This window comes from Eucyclogobius newberryi, unplaced genomic scaffold, assembly GCF_026437365.1.
Source record: "Eucyclogobius newberryi isolate DKJ021-1_F unplaced genomic scaffold, fEucNew1.0.hap1 SCAF_90, whole genome shotgun sequence".
Taxonomy (NCBI): Eukaryota; Metazoa; Chordata; class Actinopteri; order Gobiiformes; family Gobiidae; genus Eucyclogobius; species Eucyclogobius newberryi.
The window spans coordinates 100160-117931 of record NW_027316533.1 but is presented as its reverse complement, the minus strand read 5'-3'; the positions used below and the strand labels follow the sequence as shown (position 1 = coordinate 117931).

Sequence of the window (17772 nt, the reverse complement as noted above, 5' to 3'; positions counted from 1 at the left end):
TGTTCAGTGTTTTATAGAAAAACTGGGCTGCTGTTGGAAGAAACAATCTCCCAGTAACTAAAGGGTGTTTAAGGTTCAATTCCTTGCTGCACACAACAATTAATAATAGTTGAAGCCTCTCAAACTCTACATTGTTGTCATTAATGTTTCATCAAACTCGGTGGCCATTGGCTCCTCCGACCACCGCAATCATTCATGCTCACTTTCATACTAGACAATGTGGATTAAGTGTGGGTGGGTCAAGACTCTTCAATAACCTTGTATGAATGTATGATACATAGCAGTTGGAAAAGCAGTGTGCACATAATGGAAGCCATCGCTTTGTTTGTCTGCTCCAGGACAACTGTGACTTTAAAGTAATGTATCACTGACTGAGAGGGAGGGCTGAATGAATAATGCTTACCTTTGGCATAGCGTTTGGAAAAGTGCTATTATTAAAAGCGTGAGACGCAGATTGGACAGGAGGCTCAGAGGCTCAGCTGCTCAGTGCTTAGTGCTGTCCAAAGGGAGGAACAACATCCGATGTACTTCATACATTACACCAGGAAGTGTGTCAGCATCACACTGCACTCAAGCCCACTCAATAAACGTGCAGCTTTTATCTTTGTACCTTAGAGAATGTGTAATCCATTGTAGAACAAATCCTGTTTCTGATTATTTGCATATTCATTGAAATCTATTATTTCAAAACTGCCAGTAGTTAGAGGAAGTATAGATTTTAACATTTAACAAAGATTTTTTTCAATTCCAAATCAGAAGTGGGAGACAGGAAGGGTAGAGACATTCAGCAAACAGTGATGGCTGGGAGGTGAACCCACAACGCCATATGTGAAACACCTAAAACAACTACACCACTGGCAAACACCTGATACATGTTTTAGAAGCAAATGCAGATTAGACGAGGAGCAGAATAATTAAGAAGCAGAACAGAAATTTGAGTGTAGCAATAATTGAAATTCAATTAACTGCACAGATATAATAATAACTTCCTTATTACAGATTTGAATTGTATTTTGATATATTTAGTCTTAACAGCTTATTGCTCATCAGAAGTAATATATACAGCTTGCATTGGCCTGGATGCGTCACATGCTTTCATTTCTTGCTTGTTATTTTATGTTTGCTACTTACGGTTACTGGGCAAAGGAAATGGCAAGGGCGCGGCTATACTTAACAGTGAAATGTAATTTTTCTAAAAGAATAACCTCTGTGACATGCATTCTGGAGTCTGCTCTGTCCTTGTCCTCCATCAACAATACAAACAGCTAAATTAGATCAAGCGTGGCCGGTCGCTCACTCCTCATTCCTCCCTTTACAGATGGCTAAAATTAGCTGAAGCCTGTGGATAGGACTCTTTATGATGAAAGATAGGTTCAGTATGTTATGGTAAAGCTTGGATCAATAAAACACACTCACTGAACCAGCTTCCGTACAGGCCTGGTCAAATTAAAAATACTGTATGAGGTGAAAGAAAAAGACAATAATAGAATGCTGACATTGAGTGGTGTGTTCTTTAACTTGTGAAGCTAATTTAATTTGTGTTCATTTGTAGTTTAAGTTGGCAGTTTTTCTTTAAAAGTTGTAAGAACAGAGATGTTAAGATAACCAAATATACACCCTTTTCTATAAGGCAAGAGAATTAAAGGTACACCAGGTAAATTGAACAGCTGAAGGGCTTGCCCGCTGGTAGTCTCCATGGAGATGTTATTGCATTGCCTATTTGTTTGTGGCTTTAGATTTCAATAGATATGTTTAATGTCACATTGTGGAGCATTTCAGGCAAAGCTATAACATCTTCATTGAGACAAGCAAGTGCTTCTTATCAAGTAATGCAGTGCACATTTAATTTAGATAATGTGGCCCAAAGCAAATGATAATGGACAACATAGCACACACTGCAAGAAGGTTGTGGGTTTGACTCTCAGGCCGCCTCGACCTTTCTGTGCAGAGTTTACATGTTTGTCTTCGTGTCTGGGTGTGTTTCCTCCAGGCTCCAGTTTCTTCATCAGCCCAAAAAATGCACTGTAGATCCTCCAGCGACAAACCTGACCACGGCCAACTCAAGAGCTGGAGATGGTTCACACTGCTTCTGACAAGTTGTCCCAGCAGCACTGAAGGATGGGTCAAATGAAGAGAATACATTTCCTTGATGAGGGATTAATAAAGTATAGCTTACCTTATAACGATGAAGAAATACACAAAAACAGTTATATACATCGCTCTACCTTAGCCAAAGCACCTCACTGTCTCATCAGAATTAATGTCACAAAACTTAAAGGCGTAATGGACGTTTTTTGACAAAATAACAGCACATTCTTTGTTACCATGCGGTCTTACACTAGTTCTGATAAAGCTCAAGATCATTCTAAAACCGATCAGTAAAGGTCAAATTTTGTCCAGTATGTGATTGCTAAATGTGTATCTAGTTTTGATAATTTTAGTAGAAATTACTATCTGCCATTCGATACAAGCCAATGCACAATTCAGTCGATATCTGCCATGTTTTTTCTATATAGCCCGAATTATGTTGTCTTGTCGTATCTGCTTCTGCTTCTTCTACTCTTTACTAAAATAGCAAAGCAAAAACACCTGTAATGCACCACAGGGAGTCTTTGCTTTTCTCGTACACTTTCCCTGAGGTGTTGAAAACCTTTGCTATGCCCAAAAGCAATCTCAGAGTTATGACATCCCTCTTATATAAAGGCACACTCCTGAATAGTTTTTAGTGAGAAACCAATGTAGCATGACAGTCCGAAGTGCACAAGCGTAACACCACCTCTTCCCACTGCTCTGCACAAGTCAAAAACGCTCTCAGGAAACAACGTCAAGTGCCCCTGCAAACACGCCAAAAGTGTTCAACGGTGTCTTCAAATTAAAGTAATTGTAGGGGTTTTTAATGAGCTAATCAAGGCTTGAAGTGGTGGCATCAGTGTTTAGTGAGACATGAGGCAGCTGGGTGTAGGCAGAGGCAGAGGAGAAATTAGTCAATGAAATGAGCGTAATAGTTTTTTAAAAGTCACAGAAGGCCAGCGGGTTCATCATATTAACCTTTCTGAGTTGCAGAGACAAGATTACCTCGTGCGATGAAGTGGTGCAAGTGGAACTGCTTGTCACATTGCTAATCACTTTGGTAAACGTTTTAGTCATAAGAAGTAGGGCTGAAAAAAGTAAACCGATTAATCACAAATAATTGTATTTGCCAGTTTAATGGATTAGCAAAACGAATTGTTGATTGCAGCCCCAATAAGTAGTATGTACAGTTGTCTGGTCAGAGAAAAAAAAAATAATGTAGTCAATGTCTATAGCAAAAACGAGTGGAAATAGGGAGCAAATCTAATGCAGTTTATACTTTAATATTCTGTTCTGCACGATGCTATGGATAGTTGTAAGTTTACAGGAAGTTTGTTATCTTAAGTTTGGGAGCAGGACCACGCCCCTTCCTGCGGCTACACTATTTAATCATCCAGATCACATACACCTGTGTTCATGATTTTTGTGCCCCTCCCTCCGACCTTCTTTTAAATTGTTCTAATTTATCTCCTAGATGGGGGTATCGAGGCCCGGGAGCCTCCAGCCCTCATCGCAAGAAGCCCCAAAACGGCATCAACTTCTGTACATTTGTGTTTCTCGCCTGCCAATAAACACTTTGCATCGTAGCTGGGGTTGTGGTCCTTGCTAGTGAACAGAGTAATGTTGGCTATATCACTGCAGCTTTTTCAGTTCCGTATTTCAGTTCCCAGTTTTTGCTTAGTTTTAGCTGGTATTTTTGAGTATAGGGCTCAACAAGCAAAAAAACATACAAAAAACAACAACAAAGCATTGAAAAGTTTTACGATGATAGACCAACAAATTGATTTCAATCCATCCAATTTCTCGACCATCGAATGCTATTATTGTGTAACATCTTGGGCTGTTGGGAAATACTGCATTTTCAAGTTTGCCGGAGAAAAACACAGCTGCAAAACAAAACCAAACTAGGTCGAGCAGCTGGTCAAAGGCGATCCAAAAGCATCTCCGAAATGACCCTGTTCCCCAAAAGGAAACCATCCCTGGATGAGTCCCAGGATGAGGTCCCCAGCATGCGGCGCTCCTCTGCCTCTCAAACTCGTTTGTTCATGTGTATTTTTAGAAGCCGCTTTGGTGTGCACTTTCGCAGTTCTCCAGAAATCTCTCGTTCTTTTCCCAGTCCAGATGAATCACTCCTCTGCTCGTCCCCCAGACTGCCAACATCATGCAAAGCAAAGGCATAATCACACATTTTATTAGATCTCCCTTTAGAGCTGCCATATACAGGGAATTCAAGACGTTCAGCAAATATTTCTGTCAGATTTTTATAAGTCTGTTTTTATTATTTATTTTTCCTTGCATCCCCATTAATGTCTTTCTGTCAGCGTCGGTTGACTTGTTGCTACTGTGCAATTTAGTTCTAGCTCTCATACAACAAAAGAAATAATTCTGTGTATTATGTTCATGAGACTCATACAAGTTCATAAAGCTTTTAAACCTTTTGAAAATGAAAATATTTTAGTACCGTAATCAGAACAGTATTTTTTGAGGTCCATCACTCAAACTTGTTTGGCTGCAACTAATGATTATTTTAGTCGTCAAATTGTCAGTACCGGTAATTTTTTAATTTGTCGACTAGTCAAAAATGATACATTTATCTATCTATTTAAATACATTATCAACCAAATTATGTTTAAAATACAGTGACTGAAGGCTTCTAGATAGAGAATATTTATGAATAAAATGTATTATTGATGAAAATTAGAACAGCTTATTCTTTTTTCACATTTTGATTTAATAATGTCACTGTCTTTGTCATGAAAAGGTCCTTTTGTGTGTTTTATACTCTATAGTGCAGATAACGATTACGACGATCAAGATTCAACTATGATTTTATTTTTTATAGTAGACAATTCTCGGTTAGCATAATCGTTGCAGCCCTTCTATCTTGAGTAGATGATTTAGATGAGTAAGTTCCCACTGTATACCGGTGTATATATATATTGATATATTTAATTGAGTATAACCCTCAACCTAAAGCTGTCAAGTCAGTGCAATCCCTCCTGATTTTTCTAGGTAGTTATCATTAAAACATTATCCAGTGATTACCTTTGAAACATTTTATTTGCCAAATGTTGCACTTGTGGGTGCAAATGTGGGTTAAAAAGTTTTTCTCTATTTCTAGGCAAAATGGGGAAACAGAATAGCAAGCTGACCCCTGAAGTGATGGAGGACCTGGTGAAGAACACAGAGTTTAATGAGCACGAGCTGAAGCAGTGGTACAAGGGCTTCCTGAAGGACTGCCCCACCGGACGCCTCAACCTCGATGAGTTCCAGCAGCTCTACGTGAAGGTACGGCTCTGCTCACCCTATCAGTGCTCACATGTCAGGCTCTTGTTAACCTCAACACACACAAACACAATCAATGCTGTATGTTGCACTGAAATACACTTCATCTTTTCATGTGAGTTTTATCATATTTATATTCATATTATATAAGTTTCAGAGGTGGTAGTATTTACTTTTATTAATATGTTTTTTGTTTTAGGAGCAATTTTCTGATACCGTTCTTATAATAGTATTACATTTAACAGTGAAATAGCAGTCTTAATTGAGGAAGATTTGGTTTCTCTTCCCACGGTGAGTAATTGGGCAATATTAAATTGCACAACCACTATCCTTATGATATGATTCAGTTTTTCTAATCTTTTAGGGCTGTCCTTTGGAAATACCAGATTTGGTGCATTATTTAATGTTTTGTCTTTCCAGAGAGTTACTCCTACAACTTCTTATTTAAGTACTTCCCCAAATGTTTTACTCATTTCATATTTTTTGCGGCCACTAGTTTGTAATTCTACTTGAATACTCTGTTTAGTTTAATTTACTTACTACTTAACTTCTACTTTTACTTCTACTTAACTTTAAATGGTTAGGTTAGTACCATCTTTTACTGCACTGAATACTCTAGTTCAAAGTAACTAAACTGTAAAGTGCAATATTTCTTTATTCCCCCCACATCAGCAAGGAAATCAAAAGCAGATTAGCAGTTTGAATAGATCAGAGGGGTTTATGAGTAAGAGCAGATGAGATTGAAAAGCTCATTTGCCTCAGTTAAACTAGAAAAGTGCAAGTAATTAACATTTGCACAAAGATTTTTCATATGTTTCACAAGTTGTGCTTGTTTTTTAATCATAAAACAGTTTTTCTATTATATATTCAACCTTTGTCTATTGGTGCATGTCATCTGGTAAGGATGTTGTCACTTGGTGTGTCACGTACTTGCAAACTTTGACCCTTCGGGTGGATGATATAGCTAAAACGTCAAGGGAGTTTGCCACTATTGAAACCCATTCATACAGTTCACTATGTCTTCTTTTTTATTAAAGCTGGTCTACATGATTTTAAAACCAAAAAAAGAGGGATTATGTGTTTAAACCAGTCTAATACTTCCTAACTCTCACAAAACCACATAGTTCATATTCATATGCAATACATATTTAGGCGCCTTTTTTTTAGAGAACTAAGTGTTGCTCGGGCGTACCGGCAAAACCGAGAGTGCTACAGTTTGATTTTGTAAAAAGCAAAACAAAACAGTCGTGCACTAGAGTTGTTGCTTTTTACTGCTGTGTAGAGGTAGATTGTTCAATTCAAGTGTACTTATAGCAAATTTAAATCAACTTCATCTGGCCTCACATAAAAGAAGGTTAAAGAACAATACAGTCCAAAGTACAAATAACATCTTACATGGGAAATAAATAAATCTATATTTTTCTACTCGGGGCTAATTCTTTGCTGTGATTGGTTAGTCTGCTAGTCTCTCTGACCAGCTGGCAAAGTGGGAGGGTCATAAAACAATTAAATGTAATTCTTCTATTGTCTTTTGTATACCACAATTTAACCATTCTATGTTTTGGCTGTGCATGCCTGTGTGAAGTCATATATTCCAGATTAATTGAAAATTATGTGTGGCTTTACTAATGGGTTTATGTATGCAGCACATCTGGTAAATACACATGTAACAGCAATGTATGGACTGAGCACAACATATCGAAGTGGAAGATGGAGCGCACACTGGCTGCATATTATATTGTCTAATGCACCTGTCATATAAGATCAACGTCAAATCAATAACATGGCAACCGTTTGCCCTGCTGCTGCTGCTGCTGCTGGAGAACTGTGTACATGTCTCAGAAGTGGCAGGTACTCAGAGTATAGAGCACAAAGGGTTAACATCTTCCTGTTTTTCACTTTAGGGCTAGGAAATACCGAATACCTCTTACAATATCTGTTTTGTTGAAATTGTCTTATCATGATTTAGTAATGCTGTTAATTAAATCCTATGGTCAAACATGGACACTTTAACAACCCTCTCCTCCTGTTGGTGAGTGAGTGACCAATCACAGTGAAGTATGAACGCACAGAAGCAGCAGAACGCTTTAGTCACCTCCTAAATGTATTTTATAGACATAAAAAAAATAATAGAGGATTTTTCGCAGATTTGAGAACTCAAGCGACTGTTAGTCCCTTTTTTAAAAATGCGCATGTGCACACTCACCACACTCACCCCCCACCCTCCTGTTGTTTCCAAGACGCCGCCTACCATCAATTCTCGCACGGGGCACGCACGTTTGTTTATTAGTGCGACGGATCGCATCACATCTCTCGTCTCCGCAGATTTACGTCTCTTCTGAGCTCTAACACAGTCTTTCTCTGACAACATTTTGTACTGTACACTGAAGGAACTCGCTAAACACACACCGGCATATCAACCACGCATGCGCATAGAAATGTGCTGCTATCCTGGGAACGAAGCTGCAGGTGTGCAGTAGAACGCAGGGAATGATTGACATGTGGGAGAACTACTCGGCTGTCCAGGCCACGAGGAAATGAGACTCACATTGCTCGCTAGAAATCCTCTAATATTCCTTTAAGTATGTAAACTGTGATCAAATCTAAACTGTGATCTAGGGTCATAAAACAAATTCTAATATGAACTGTTGCATGTTGGATTTGTAGATGCCATCTTTGTAAAGAAAGTTCATTATGAGGAAGATAAGATAAGATATTCCTTTATTGTCCCACATGGGGAAATTTCATTGGTGCAACGCAGGTAGATACAGAGGTAGATACAGAAGAACAGATCACTTATAGGAAGTCTGAAAAACACTTTCAGTAGAAGATCTCCTATAAATAAATAAAAACTCCCATAGACAAATGAATAAATAAATACATAAATACCATTGCATGTGATCACGACAGTAATTGCACATGAATATGTGTCACGACAGCACATGGATTGCACATGAATTTCATAGTAATTGCACATGAATTGCACATGAATTCCAACAGCAATTGCACATATGACAGAATTGCACATGGTTAGGTCAGTATTGCGAGTGTTCAGTACTAACAGTTTTTGTTATAAAGTCTGACAGCAGCAGGAAGGAAAGACCTACGGAACCTTTCCCTCACACATCGAGGGTGGATCAGTCTCTCACTGAAGCTGCTCTCCAGAGCGGAGAGAGTGTCCTGCAGGGGGTGACACTCATGGTCCAGCATAGATGTGAATCTAGCCAGGACCCTCCTGTCCCCCACCTCCTGCACCGAGTCCAGAGCACAGCCCAGGACGGAGCTGGACTTCTTGATGACTTTGTCCAGCCTCTTCCTCTCCCTCTCTGTGATGCTGCTGCTCCAGCAGGCCACACCATACAGGAGGGCTGATGCCACCACAGAGTCGTAGAAGGTCTTCAGGAGTGGCCCTGTCACTCCAAAAGACCTGAGTCTCCTCAGGAGGTAGAGCCGACTCTGGCTCTTCCTGTACAGTGCGTCTGTGTTATGAGTCCAGTCCAGTTTGTGTTTCAGATGAACACCCAGGTACTTGTATGAGTCCACTCTCTCAATGTCCCGTCCCTGGATGTTCACTGGTGAGGGGGCAGTGGGGTGGCGTCTGCGGAAATCCACCACCATCTCCTTGGTCTTCCCCGCGTTGATGAGGAGGTGGTTCCGCTGACACCAGTCCACAAAGTCCTGCGCCAGTCCTCTGTACTCCGCGTCATCGTCGTCCGTGATGAGTCCGATGATGGCAGAGTCGTCAGAGAACTTCTGCAGGACACAGCTGTCCGTGTCATGTCTGAAGTCTGCAGTGTAAAGGGTGAAGAGAAAGGGCGCGAGGACAGTGCCCTGGGGCGCCCCCACACTGCAGGTCCGAGTGTCAGACACACAGTTTCGGGCTCTCACAAACTGGGGTCGGTCTGTGAGGTAGTCCAGGATCCACTCTGCCAGGTCATACTCCACACCAGCCGTCTCCAGCTTGTCCTTCAGGAGCAGCGGCTGGATGGTGTTGAAGGCGCTGGAAAGATCGAAGAACAGAATCCTCACAGAGCTGCCAGGCTTTTCCAGGTGAGAGAGAGAGCGGTGCAGCAGGAAGATGACGGCGTCCTCCACTCCGATGCCAGACCGATATGCAAACTGCAGCGGGTCCATGGCTGAGCTCACGGTGGAGCGGAGGTGGTCCAGGACTAGCCGCTCCAGTGTCTTCATCAGGTGGGACGTGAGAGCCACTGGCCTGAAGCTGTTGAGGTCTTTGGGGCGCGGTGTCTTAGGCACAGGTACCAGACAGGAGGTCTTCCAGACCTGTGGTACCACCCTCAGCTTCAGGCTCATGTTGAAGACATGCTCCATATCTTCACACAGTTCATCTGCGCAGGACTTAAGGAGCCTGGGGCTGATGCCATCAGGTCCTGCTGCCTTCCTCACTTTAATCCTCTTCAGCTCACTCCTCACCTGTGCTGCTGTGACAGTCAGTGGTTGGCAGGGGGACCGTGTGCTGGGGGGATGGGTGAGTCCAGGCGAAGTGGGGAGCTGATGGTCCGGGGCAGATAAGCGAAGAGGAACAGATGCAGGGCATTGTCCAGCTGTGGAAGAGGGAGCATGCAGCTGTGCAGGGGGAGGGGCGGGTGACCGATCAAACCTCAAGAAGTGAGCATTTAAATCATTCACCCACTGTAGATCCCCCTCTGTCTGGGCAGGGGGGATTTTGAAGCCTGAGGTGGTTTTCAGGCTCCTCCACACTCCCTGAATGTTCTTTTGCTGCAGCTGCTCCTCCATCCTCCTCTTGTAGCCGGCCTCAGCCTGCCTGATCTTCCTCCTCAGCTTCTTCTGCACAGTCCTCAGCTCCTCCTTGTTCCCTGACCTGAAGGCTCTCTTCTTCTCCTTCAGCAGAGCCTTCAGTTCACGGTTAATCCATGGCTTGTTGTTTGGAAAACACCGCACCGTCCGGGAGGGAACAATGTTCTCAAAACAGAAGTTGATGTAGTCCGTGATGCACTCTGTGATGGTGTTGATGTCCTCCCCATGTGGGTCATAAAGCTCAGTCCAGACAGTGGTGCTGAAGCAGTCCCTCAGAGCCTCCTCGCTCTCAGCGGACCACATCCTCACCTCACGGGACACCACAGGCTGCCTGCGCACGATGGGTTCATACACAGGCCTCAGATGTACAAGGTTGTGGTCCGAGCTGCCCAGGGGAGGGAGGGGGGAAGAAGAATTAGCCTCCTTGGTGTTGGCAAAAAACAAGTCCAATGTTCTATTCTCTCTGGTGGGGCAGGTAACATACTGGGTGTATGTTGGTAGAACAGAAGAGGGAGAAGCGTGGTTAAAGTCACCAGAGATGAGGAAGAGAGCCTGTGGATGCTGTGTTTGCAGCCTACAAGTGCAGGAGAGCAGTGCTTCACAAGCATTTTCAGCATTGGCAGACGGGGCCACATAGACTGCGATCAAAATCACATGTGAGAACTCCCGGGGCAGATAATATGGCCTCATGCCAATAGCCAATAGTTCAATATCCTTGTTACATAGCTGCTCCCTCACTGTGCAGTGTTCGGGTTTGGACCAGCTCGTGTTCACATACACCGCCAGACCTCCACCTCTTTTCTTCAAGCATTCTCTCGTTCTGTCCGCCCGCAGCAGATGAAAATTGTCCAAACCTACAATAGAGTCTGGCATTTCTGCTGTTAACCAGGTCTCTGTGAAAATCAAGACGCTGCTGTCCCTATAAATCCTCTGGGACCGCATGAGGCTCGCTATTTCCGTCATTTTATTTTGAAGGGACCTCACGTTACCCATGACTACGGCGGGAACCGACTTCCTGTTTGTCCCTCTCTTCTCTCGGAGTTTACGTCCAGCCCGTCTGCCTCGTTGCGTTTTCCTTAGGATGTCCGCCGGGATAACGTGACGATCTCCGGATAAGACGACTGTTCTCCGCAGTTTCATGAGTTCCTCCTTTGTGTAAACGCGGTACGGCGCCGGCCGGGGGGCGGGGCCGGAGCCGGGGGACTCAGAGCCAAGACATATCGCAACGACACGACGAAAACACTCAATCCAGCCGAATAAAGTCAAAACAAGTTAATTTAAAGCGATTCCAGTGTGTTTCCCGATCGTTCGTGAAGTTCCTCTTTCATATAAACGTGTATATAAACGTGTACCGACGACACACCGTACTTTAGCGCGGCCGGAGGGCGCGGGGGGGCTGGTGGGCTCACTCGGAGCTAGCTCACGTCACAACAACACAACGAACGCAACGAAAAACGCTCAAATCAAAAAAGTCAAAAACAGTTGAATTAAAAAACTATTCCAGCGCGTGTCCCTATCGTACAGTAAAATAGAAAAAATATACTAATTATATTTACAAAATATAGGAGATAAAGCACAATAAGTGTGAGAAAGAAGAGAGAGCGTTTACACCGGGCTGCCAGCTGTACCAGCGCCTTATGACGTATCTTATTTAATAGTTACTTTCACAGTATAATTTTAGACCAGGCATTTGTATAAAACTTGATTAAATAAACAGTTTAAAGCGGAAATGGGCCGTTTTAAGTGACAATTTGCATGTTCTTTGAGCTCTGGCCAGTCGGAGCAGGAAATGTTTTGTGACTTTGTAGGTTTGGAGAGGAGCAGAGCCAGAAATGTGGGACGATTGGGACTTGTGCTGTCCTCATCACGCACAGTGATATTAAATGTAACTATTTACAATTACATGGCTAAAATTATTATTACAAACATATAGTTGTGTTAATAAGCTACAATAATAAGATACATATGATCTATAGTATAGACTAAAACTGTGCACACTGCTGATGCACATCATCAAATTTTACGACTCAAATGCATCCTAAGGCATTTACGATCCCATGAGGACATCATAGTTTCCTATAGTAACAGCTAAAGGGCATTGAAAGCTGGCACTGGGCCGTTTCGCCGTTCACTCTTGTGTTTCTGGGCAGAAAACCAGGACGCATCTCATATTGGCACCGCTCCACTGATCATCTTCTCATGCTAATATGAAGTCTACCGTATCTCATTTCTCTGACAGAGCCGTGCAAATGTATTCATTCACAGCACATCAAACAGGCAACATGCAAAGGAGCCACAAGACCACGTCGTACAGTGAGGTGGTGATGTGAACGTGCTGTCATAAATAGGGACAGTGTAACCTCATTTTTTCTTCTATTCTATCAAAAACGTGACATTTGAAAGATTGCAGAGACATTGAATTCATGATTTTTGAAATGTCATTCGTTCATATTATCTTTTCTTTCTTTTGAGGGAATGATGACCTGACATCTTAGCAACTGTGGGTCTTTAACAGGGGACAGCTACTGACTTAGAGCAGAATGCTTGTTTGATCTGTTAGTTAATGGCATTTTACAGTTGTATAGCTGGATGCAAAAAGGTAAGAAAAAAGTAGATTGCACACATAAATAGGGGTGGGCAATTTTGATTGGAGTATCCCAATAACGATAGTCAAATTATATTATGTGACTGCATTAGATTATGCAGGAGGCTTTACCTGAGTGAAGGAGGAAGGCTCAGGAGCTGTGCTGTTATCAAACGATTGAGTTCACAAGTAAAATCCTCACGTGGACGGGTGCAGATCACAGAGCGTACAGCAGAGGAAAGCGGTTTGGCTTTGCGTCGCGCTGTAAAATGAACCAAAGACGCAGCGGAGTTCTCGAGCTGAACACTGAGGAAAATAAAGGCACGCTAAAAATAGTAATATGGGCCAAATATTCCACCAATCTATTACAGAACACTGGTAAATGCCAGGCCAATCCCAGCATCTTGAATAGGCTAATTAATTCAAATTTGGGAAATAATTAAAACAAAATTGGGAAAAAATTACGTTACATTCAAATAATGTTAGCGCTCTGTGCCATAAATCGGGATGAATCATATTTCAAAAGTGTGATTGTTCTGATTCATTTTTTTAATTGATTGACAACACTAGATATAACATGTCTTTAAATGTATTAATTGGGGTTTCATTATCAAGACAAATGTGAAATGTCTGTAAAGTTATTCACAAAAGTGCAGAAATATCACCGTAGAACCCTAATTTGAAAGTTCATGATTTTTTTAATGTTTATATTTGTATCTTTGTTTTTGTTACTATAAGTGATACACTCGATATTCAAAATGTGCATTTCTTTGAAACAACATTCACAATTGTATTTATATTTCGATATATTGCCCACCTCTTTGGTTACAATCAATAGTAATATAACTCACAATAACAAGATCTGTTACTCAGTCTTATGGCGGCAAACCAGTATCAGTTCCAATCTTTTAAACCTTTTCGTAATAATCTTAATATGATCTATAACCTTCTCATTCTGTAGGCATTATCCCTATGTGTCTATGAATCTTCTGCTGTTGTAGCGTAAGAATAGACATTAATCTTGTATCACTTGTGCTGGGGAAAAGCCTGAACCACAGTGGGGGCTGATGTTACATAAGACACACCCAGTCTCCAAGGTCACGGGTACACATCTTCTAAATGCCACCAAACAAAAGTGAGAAAACCTCAACTTGCAAATATCAAACATGAAAACATTGCGTCGGATCAAATATATCCGCCGCCATCGCCAAAATAGAGCTGCACCGATCCAAAAGGCGTGTGTGAATCCACTCATTGATGTGGTCTATTGTGTTCCCAGGCAACAGAGGGTGATAGGGCTGTATTGAAATCCAGGGGGCTGATAAGTGGAAAATAGAGTGCTGCGACCTCACATTAGTGGGACAGATTGTTCCTGTGAAGAGCGGCTGGATGCACACAGAGAGCGAGAGGTGGGGGTGGGTCACTTGGACAGTGGGAGGATGCAGAGCTGCTCATGCAGATTTAGAGTGAGAAGAGGAAATTAGGTTAACACTGATGGAAGGTAACTAAATGCTTTTACTGAAACGTAAGCTGGCTTTATTATGCAAAAGTCTTAAGGTTTCACTAAAGAGTTGGAAGGTACATTGAAAAATTGTTAGTATCACAATTGTTTAATAAGTTTAATTTAATTCAATTTATTTTTGTAACGCCCAAAATCACAACAGCAGTTGCCACGATGGGCAGGCGTGTCATCTATGATTAAAACTATTAAAATTAACAAAAAAGAGACAGAAATTCTCTTGTAGGCGCACTCGTCCTCGAGGGTCATTTCCCGCTTGGACCAAGTTGTGTCATTGTGTCCTTAGGTAAAAGACTTCACCCACCCATCACTGGCCAGAGGTTTATCCATGAATGATTGGTGGTGGTGCAAATTGGCTATCTTGCTTCCATCAGTCTGCCCCAGGGCAGTTATGGCTGCAATAGTAGCTTACCACCACTGAATGTGGAGAGAATGAATAATGACAACAGTGTAGCGCTGTAAGAGGCTTCGACAAGCCTGTAAAGCGCATTACAAGTTTAAGGCATCATCATCGTTTACTAGTATGTTTCTCTATAAATAACTGTTTTTGTAAAAACTCCCAATAATGACAGTATTGAGAGCACATGTCAAGCCTTTAAAGGTTTATTTTAGTCAACTACAGCCCTAAGTAAAATAGAATTTAAATGTAAAAACAAGCAATGATAATAGTTTCATGTTAAACATACAGGCGCTTTCTTCCATGTTTCAAAGTTCCCCCATTCCATATTTTGTGTTTTAGCTCTAGTTCTCTGCCTTTCTGTGAGTTTACGTTGCACCTCTAAAATGCAGTTATGTTGTTTTAAAGCTGTTCAACATATAATTATATTATTCTAAGTTTCACTTCTACCTTAGATAATTTGATGGTCAATTTTAGCCTCTTCATGATTTGGTTGTGTTTAACCTCACCTGAAATAAGATGTGCCTGCAATTGTAGTAGTAGTGGTGATTCCACTTGTGCTTTTGTACTTTCAAACTGACATCTAATTACACTTCTTGTCACTCTATGTTACTAAAACATAGGGAGTCTTACTGACTCATTATCACTCTTCAGCTCACCGCTGCACTCTTTTATTTGCAGCCTCTTTATAATTCCTCTGAATATTTATCTCTGCTGCACAGCGATAAACTAAACGTAATTGCTTTTCAAACACATAGAAAATTGTGACCAGAACAATTGTTCAAAAGCTTCACAAGAGAAAACAAATGAAAGATCTAAGAATGCAGCTATAAAACTGTCTCTATGGCAACTCGCACATTCAGTCGGGTTTCAACATTAGAATATAGTGCTGCCAAGGCAATCTATTTACTTCTGCTTCAGTAATGTTTTTGCTTACTTGAATACAATTTTACTGATTATATGATTGTTTTCAGATTCTGTAAATTATGATAAAATTATGTCATACTCCCAAATATGGGCAGCAACAAGAGGATGTTTTTCCTTCTGATTATGAATCTTTCTTTTATTGAATCAATTACGGGTGTTTATATAGCTTAAATAAAATTAAACCTTTAAAAACATTAATTATTTTTGTGATTAGGCTTGCGTCTCCACAGATCTGACTTCTAACTTGGCCGGGTGGCATCACCTGCTTGGAGATAGATTGATAGATTAATGCTGTACAGTGAAATCTCCATTAAGGCTGCACAATACCGTAAATGTGTCAATATATATAAATCACAGTAAAAACAATAAGATCATTAGATAGAAATTCACTTCTTTTTTTTTTTTTACAAAGGCAGATCTTTTAAATTCAATCTTAATTTGCCTTGAATCAGTCCCTGTTTTGTCTATGTTGAATTTAGTTTTGAAAGAGTTTGAGTAAGAAACTTAGTATAATAATATAATATACAATCAATATACAACATCAATATTGCAGTAAATAATAGCCATATCGCATATTTACGATCATTTCCAATTTCGTGCAGCCCTAATCGCCATGGAGACTTCCCCCATTAGAAAATGTATTATTACCTTTATTATAGAAGTGGTTTAATCTGAAACCCAGCAATACCCACCAATGGAAGTTTGCATCTTTCTTTGACATATTTTAATTGCTTATGAATACGAGAATTTGCATATTTATTGCACTTTTTTGTTTGTTTGGGTCTGATAAGTAACAATGATTGCTCTCCCTTAGATTCTTGGCTGTACTCTGGCCTCCCTGCGTCACTTGCGACTTCCACCTGCTGCTAATGTTTGGTTTTGATCTTACAAACACCCACAGTGATCTATCGCCTTTTAAAAACACACTCCCTTCGGTGCTCCGTCTCACACGTTCATTCCTCCTGCGTTTCGGAGCCTGGTAATGATCTCCAGGCTGCAAAAGGAGAAAATACCTAACATCGAAGCAGGAGGCCGTGAAAGCGAATGCAGAATCAGGAATTATTAGCACATCTATCTTTGGGTTGGATTTAATAGTATTTCTGCATTATTTGAACACAATGCAGCATGTGAAAGCATTTGCATAATGTCAGTGTTGGTCTTTATAGATGGAACAGTTTGACCACAGCTGGTAGGGCAGATTTATCCACTGTATTAGATCCATTAGAGTCCATTAGAGCAAGTGCGTTCAAATGGCTGTATTAATCCAGCAAATTTAGACAGATGCCGGCTACAGAATAAGCCTGTTTTGTATTATTCTAACAAAGACGGAAAAGGAATAATAAAAAGGTTGGCTAATTAAAATGAATGAAATATAGAAAACGGCTGAATTGGACCTTTTATAACAGCGACACAGGCATAATAATAAATGCACACAGTTTTCTATGAAATTAACAATTTGTGTTGACCTTGCTATGTTTAATGAAAAAGTACTTCCTATTATAAAATGTGTAACATTTTAAAAATGCATTTAATACATCACCTCCTTATCGCGCTTGGGGAATCTAGCATAATATCTATAATACCTTCTATTCCTTTTGCTGTATCTGCTCGTCTCCATTATGGTATTTAATATCTGTGTTCATGGAGACAAGCAGGGGACGCCACCAGGTCTAGTCACCTTATTCGGGAAGTTGCCATTAATTGTGCCCCTCCTCTTTGCTTCTCTGATTGTATCATTTTATAAAGAGCTGCCAATCTGAAGAGTCTGTGTAGAGAGTTCTACAAAGGCTACAACGTCCCAGAGACACAATGTTGACTTGTTGGTGTGGTCTCCCTGGTTATACCACATCTTTGGTTTCCTGCCAAATTGGTCACAAGAACATTTAACATTTTACACAAATCACTTTATAGCAAATTTTAGTGGGGAGACTTTACCTTCATTCTGCACCTAAGTGAATGTACTTACCATTCTACCAGGAGTGTCAAAACAAGTGTAAATCCGTAGCAAAAAGGGACAAAAGTGTGGAATAAGGTGAATAGTAACACGTCAGATCTGTGGAGGGGCGGCTCCTGCTCAAAGTAAAAAATAATGCTTTTTTTGTTGCATTTTTATCAATAGGAACACCTGTAATTAAATAAATGCAAGATATAAAATTAACTGTGGAAGATTTTAGGTAAATTATTAACATCTCCATGGAGACAAGAGGGTAG

General features: G+C 40.9%; 1 protein-coding gene across 1 annotated transcript in view; it reads left to right on the top strand.

Moving 5' to 3' along the window:
- The window catches only part of vsnl1a (visinin-like 1a), a 50222-nt gene that overhangs the window by 6610 nt on the left and 25840 nt on the right, over positions 1–17772 (top strand). Inside the window, exon 2 of the mRNA XM_072439548.1 lies at positions 5192–5358. Coding sequence (XP_072295649.1) covers positions 5197–5358 — 162 coding nt within the window. The 5' untranslated portion in view covers positions 5192–5196. The remainder of the gene's footprint in view (positions 1–5191; positions 5359–17772) is intronic.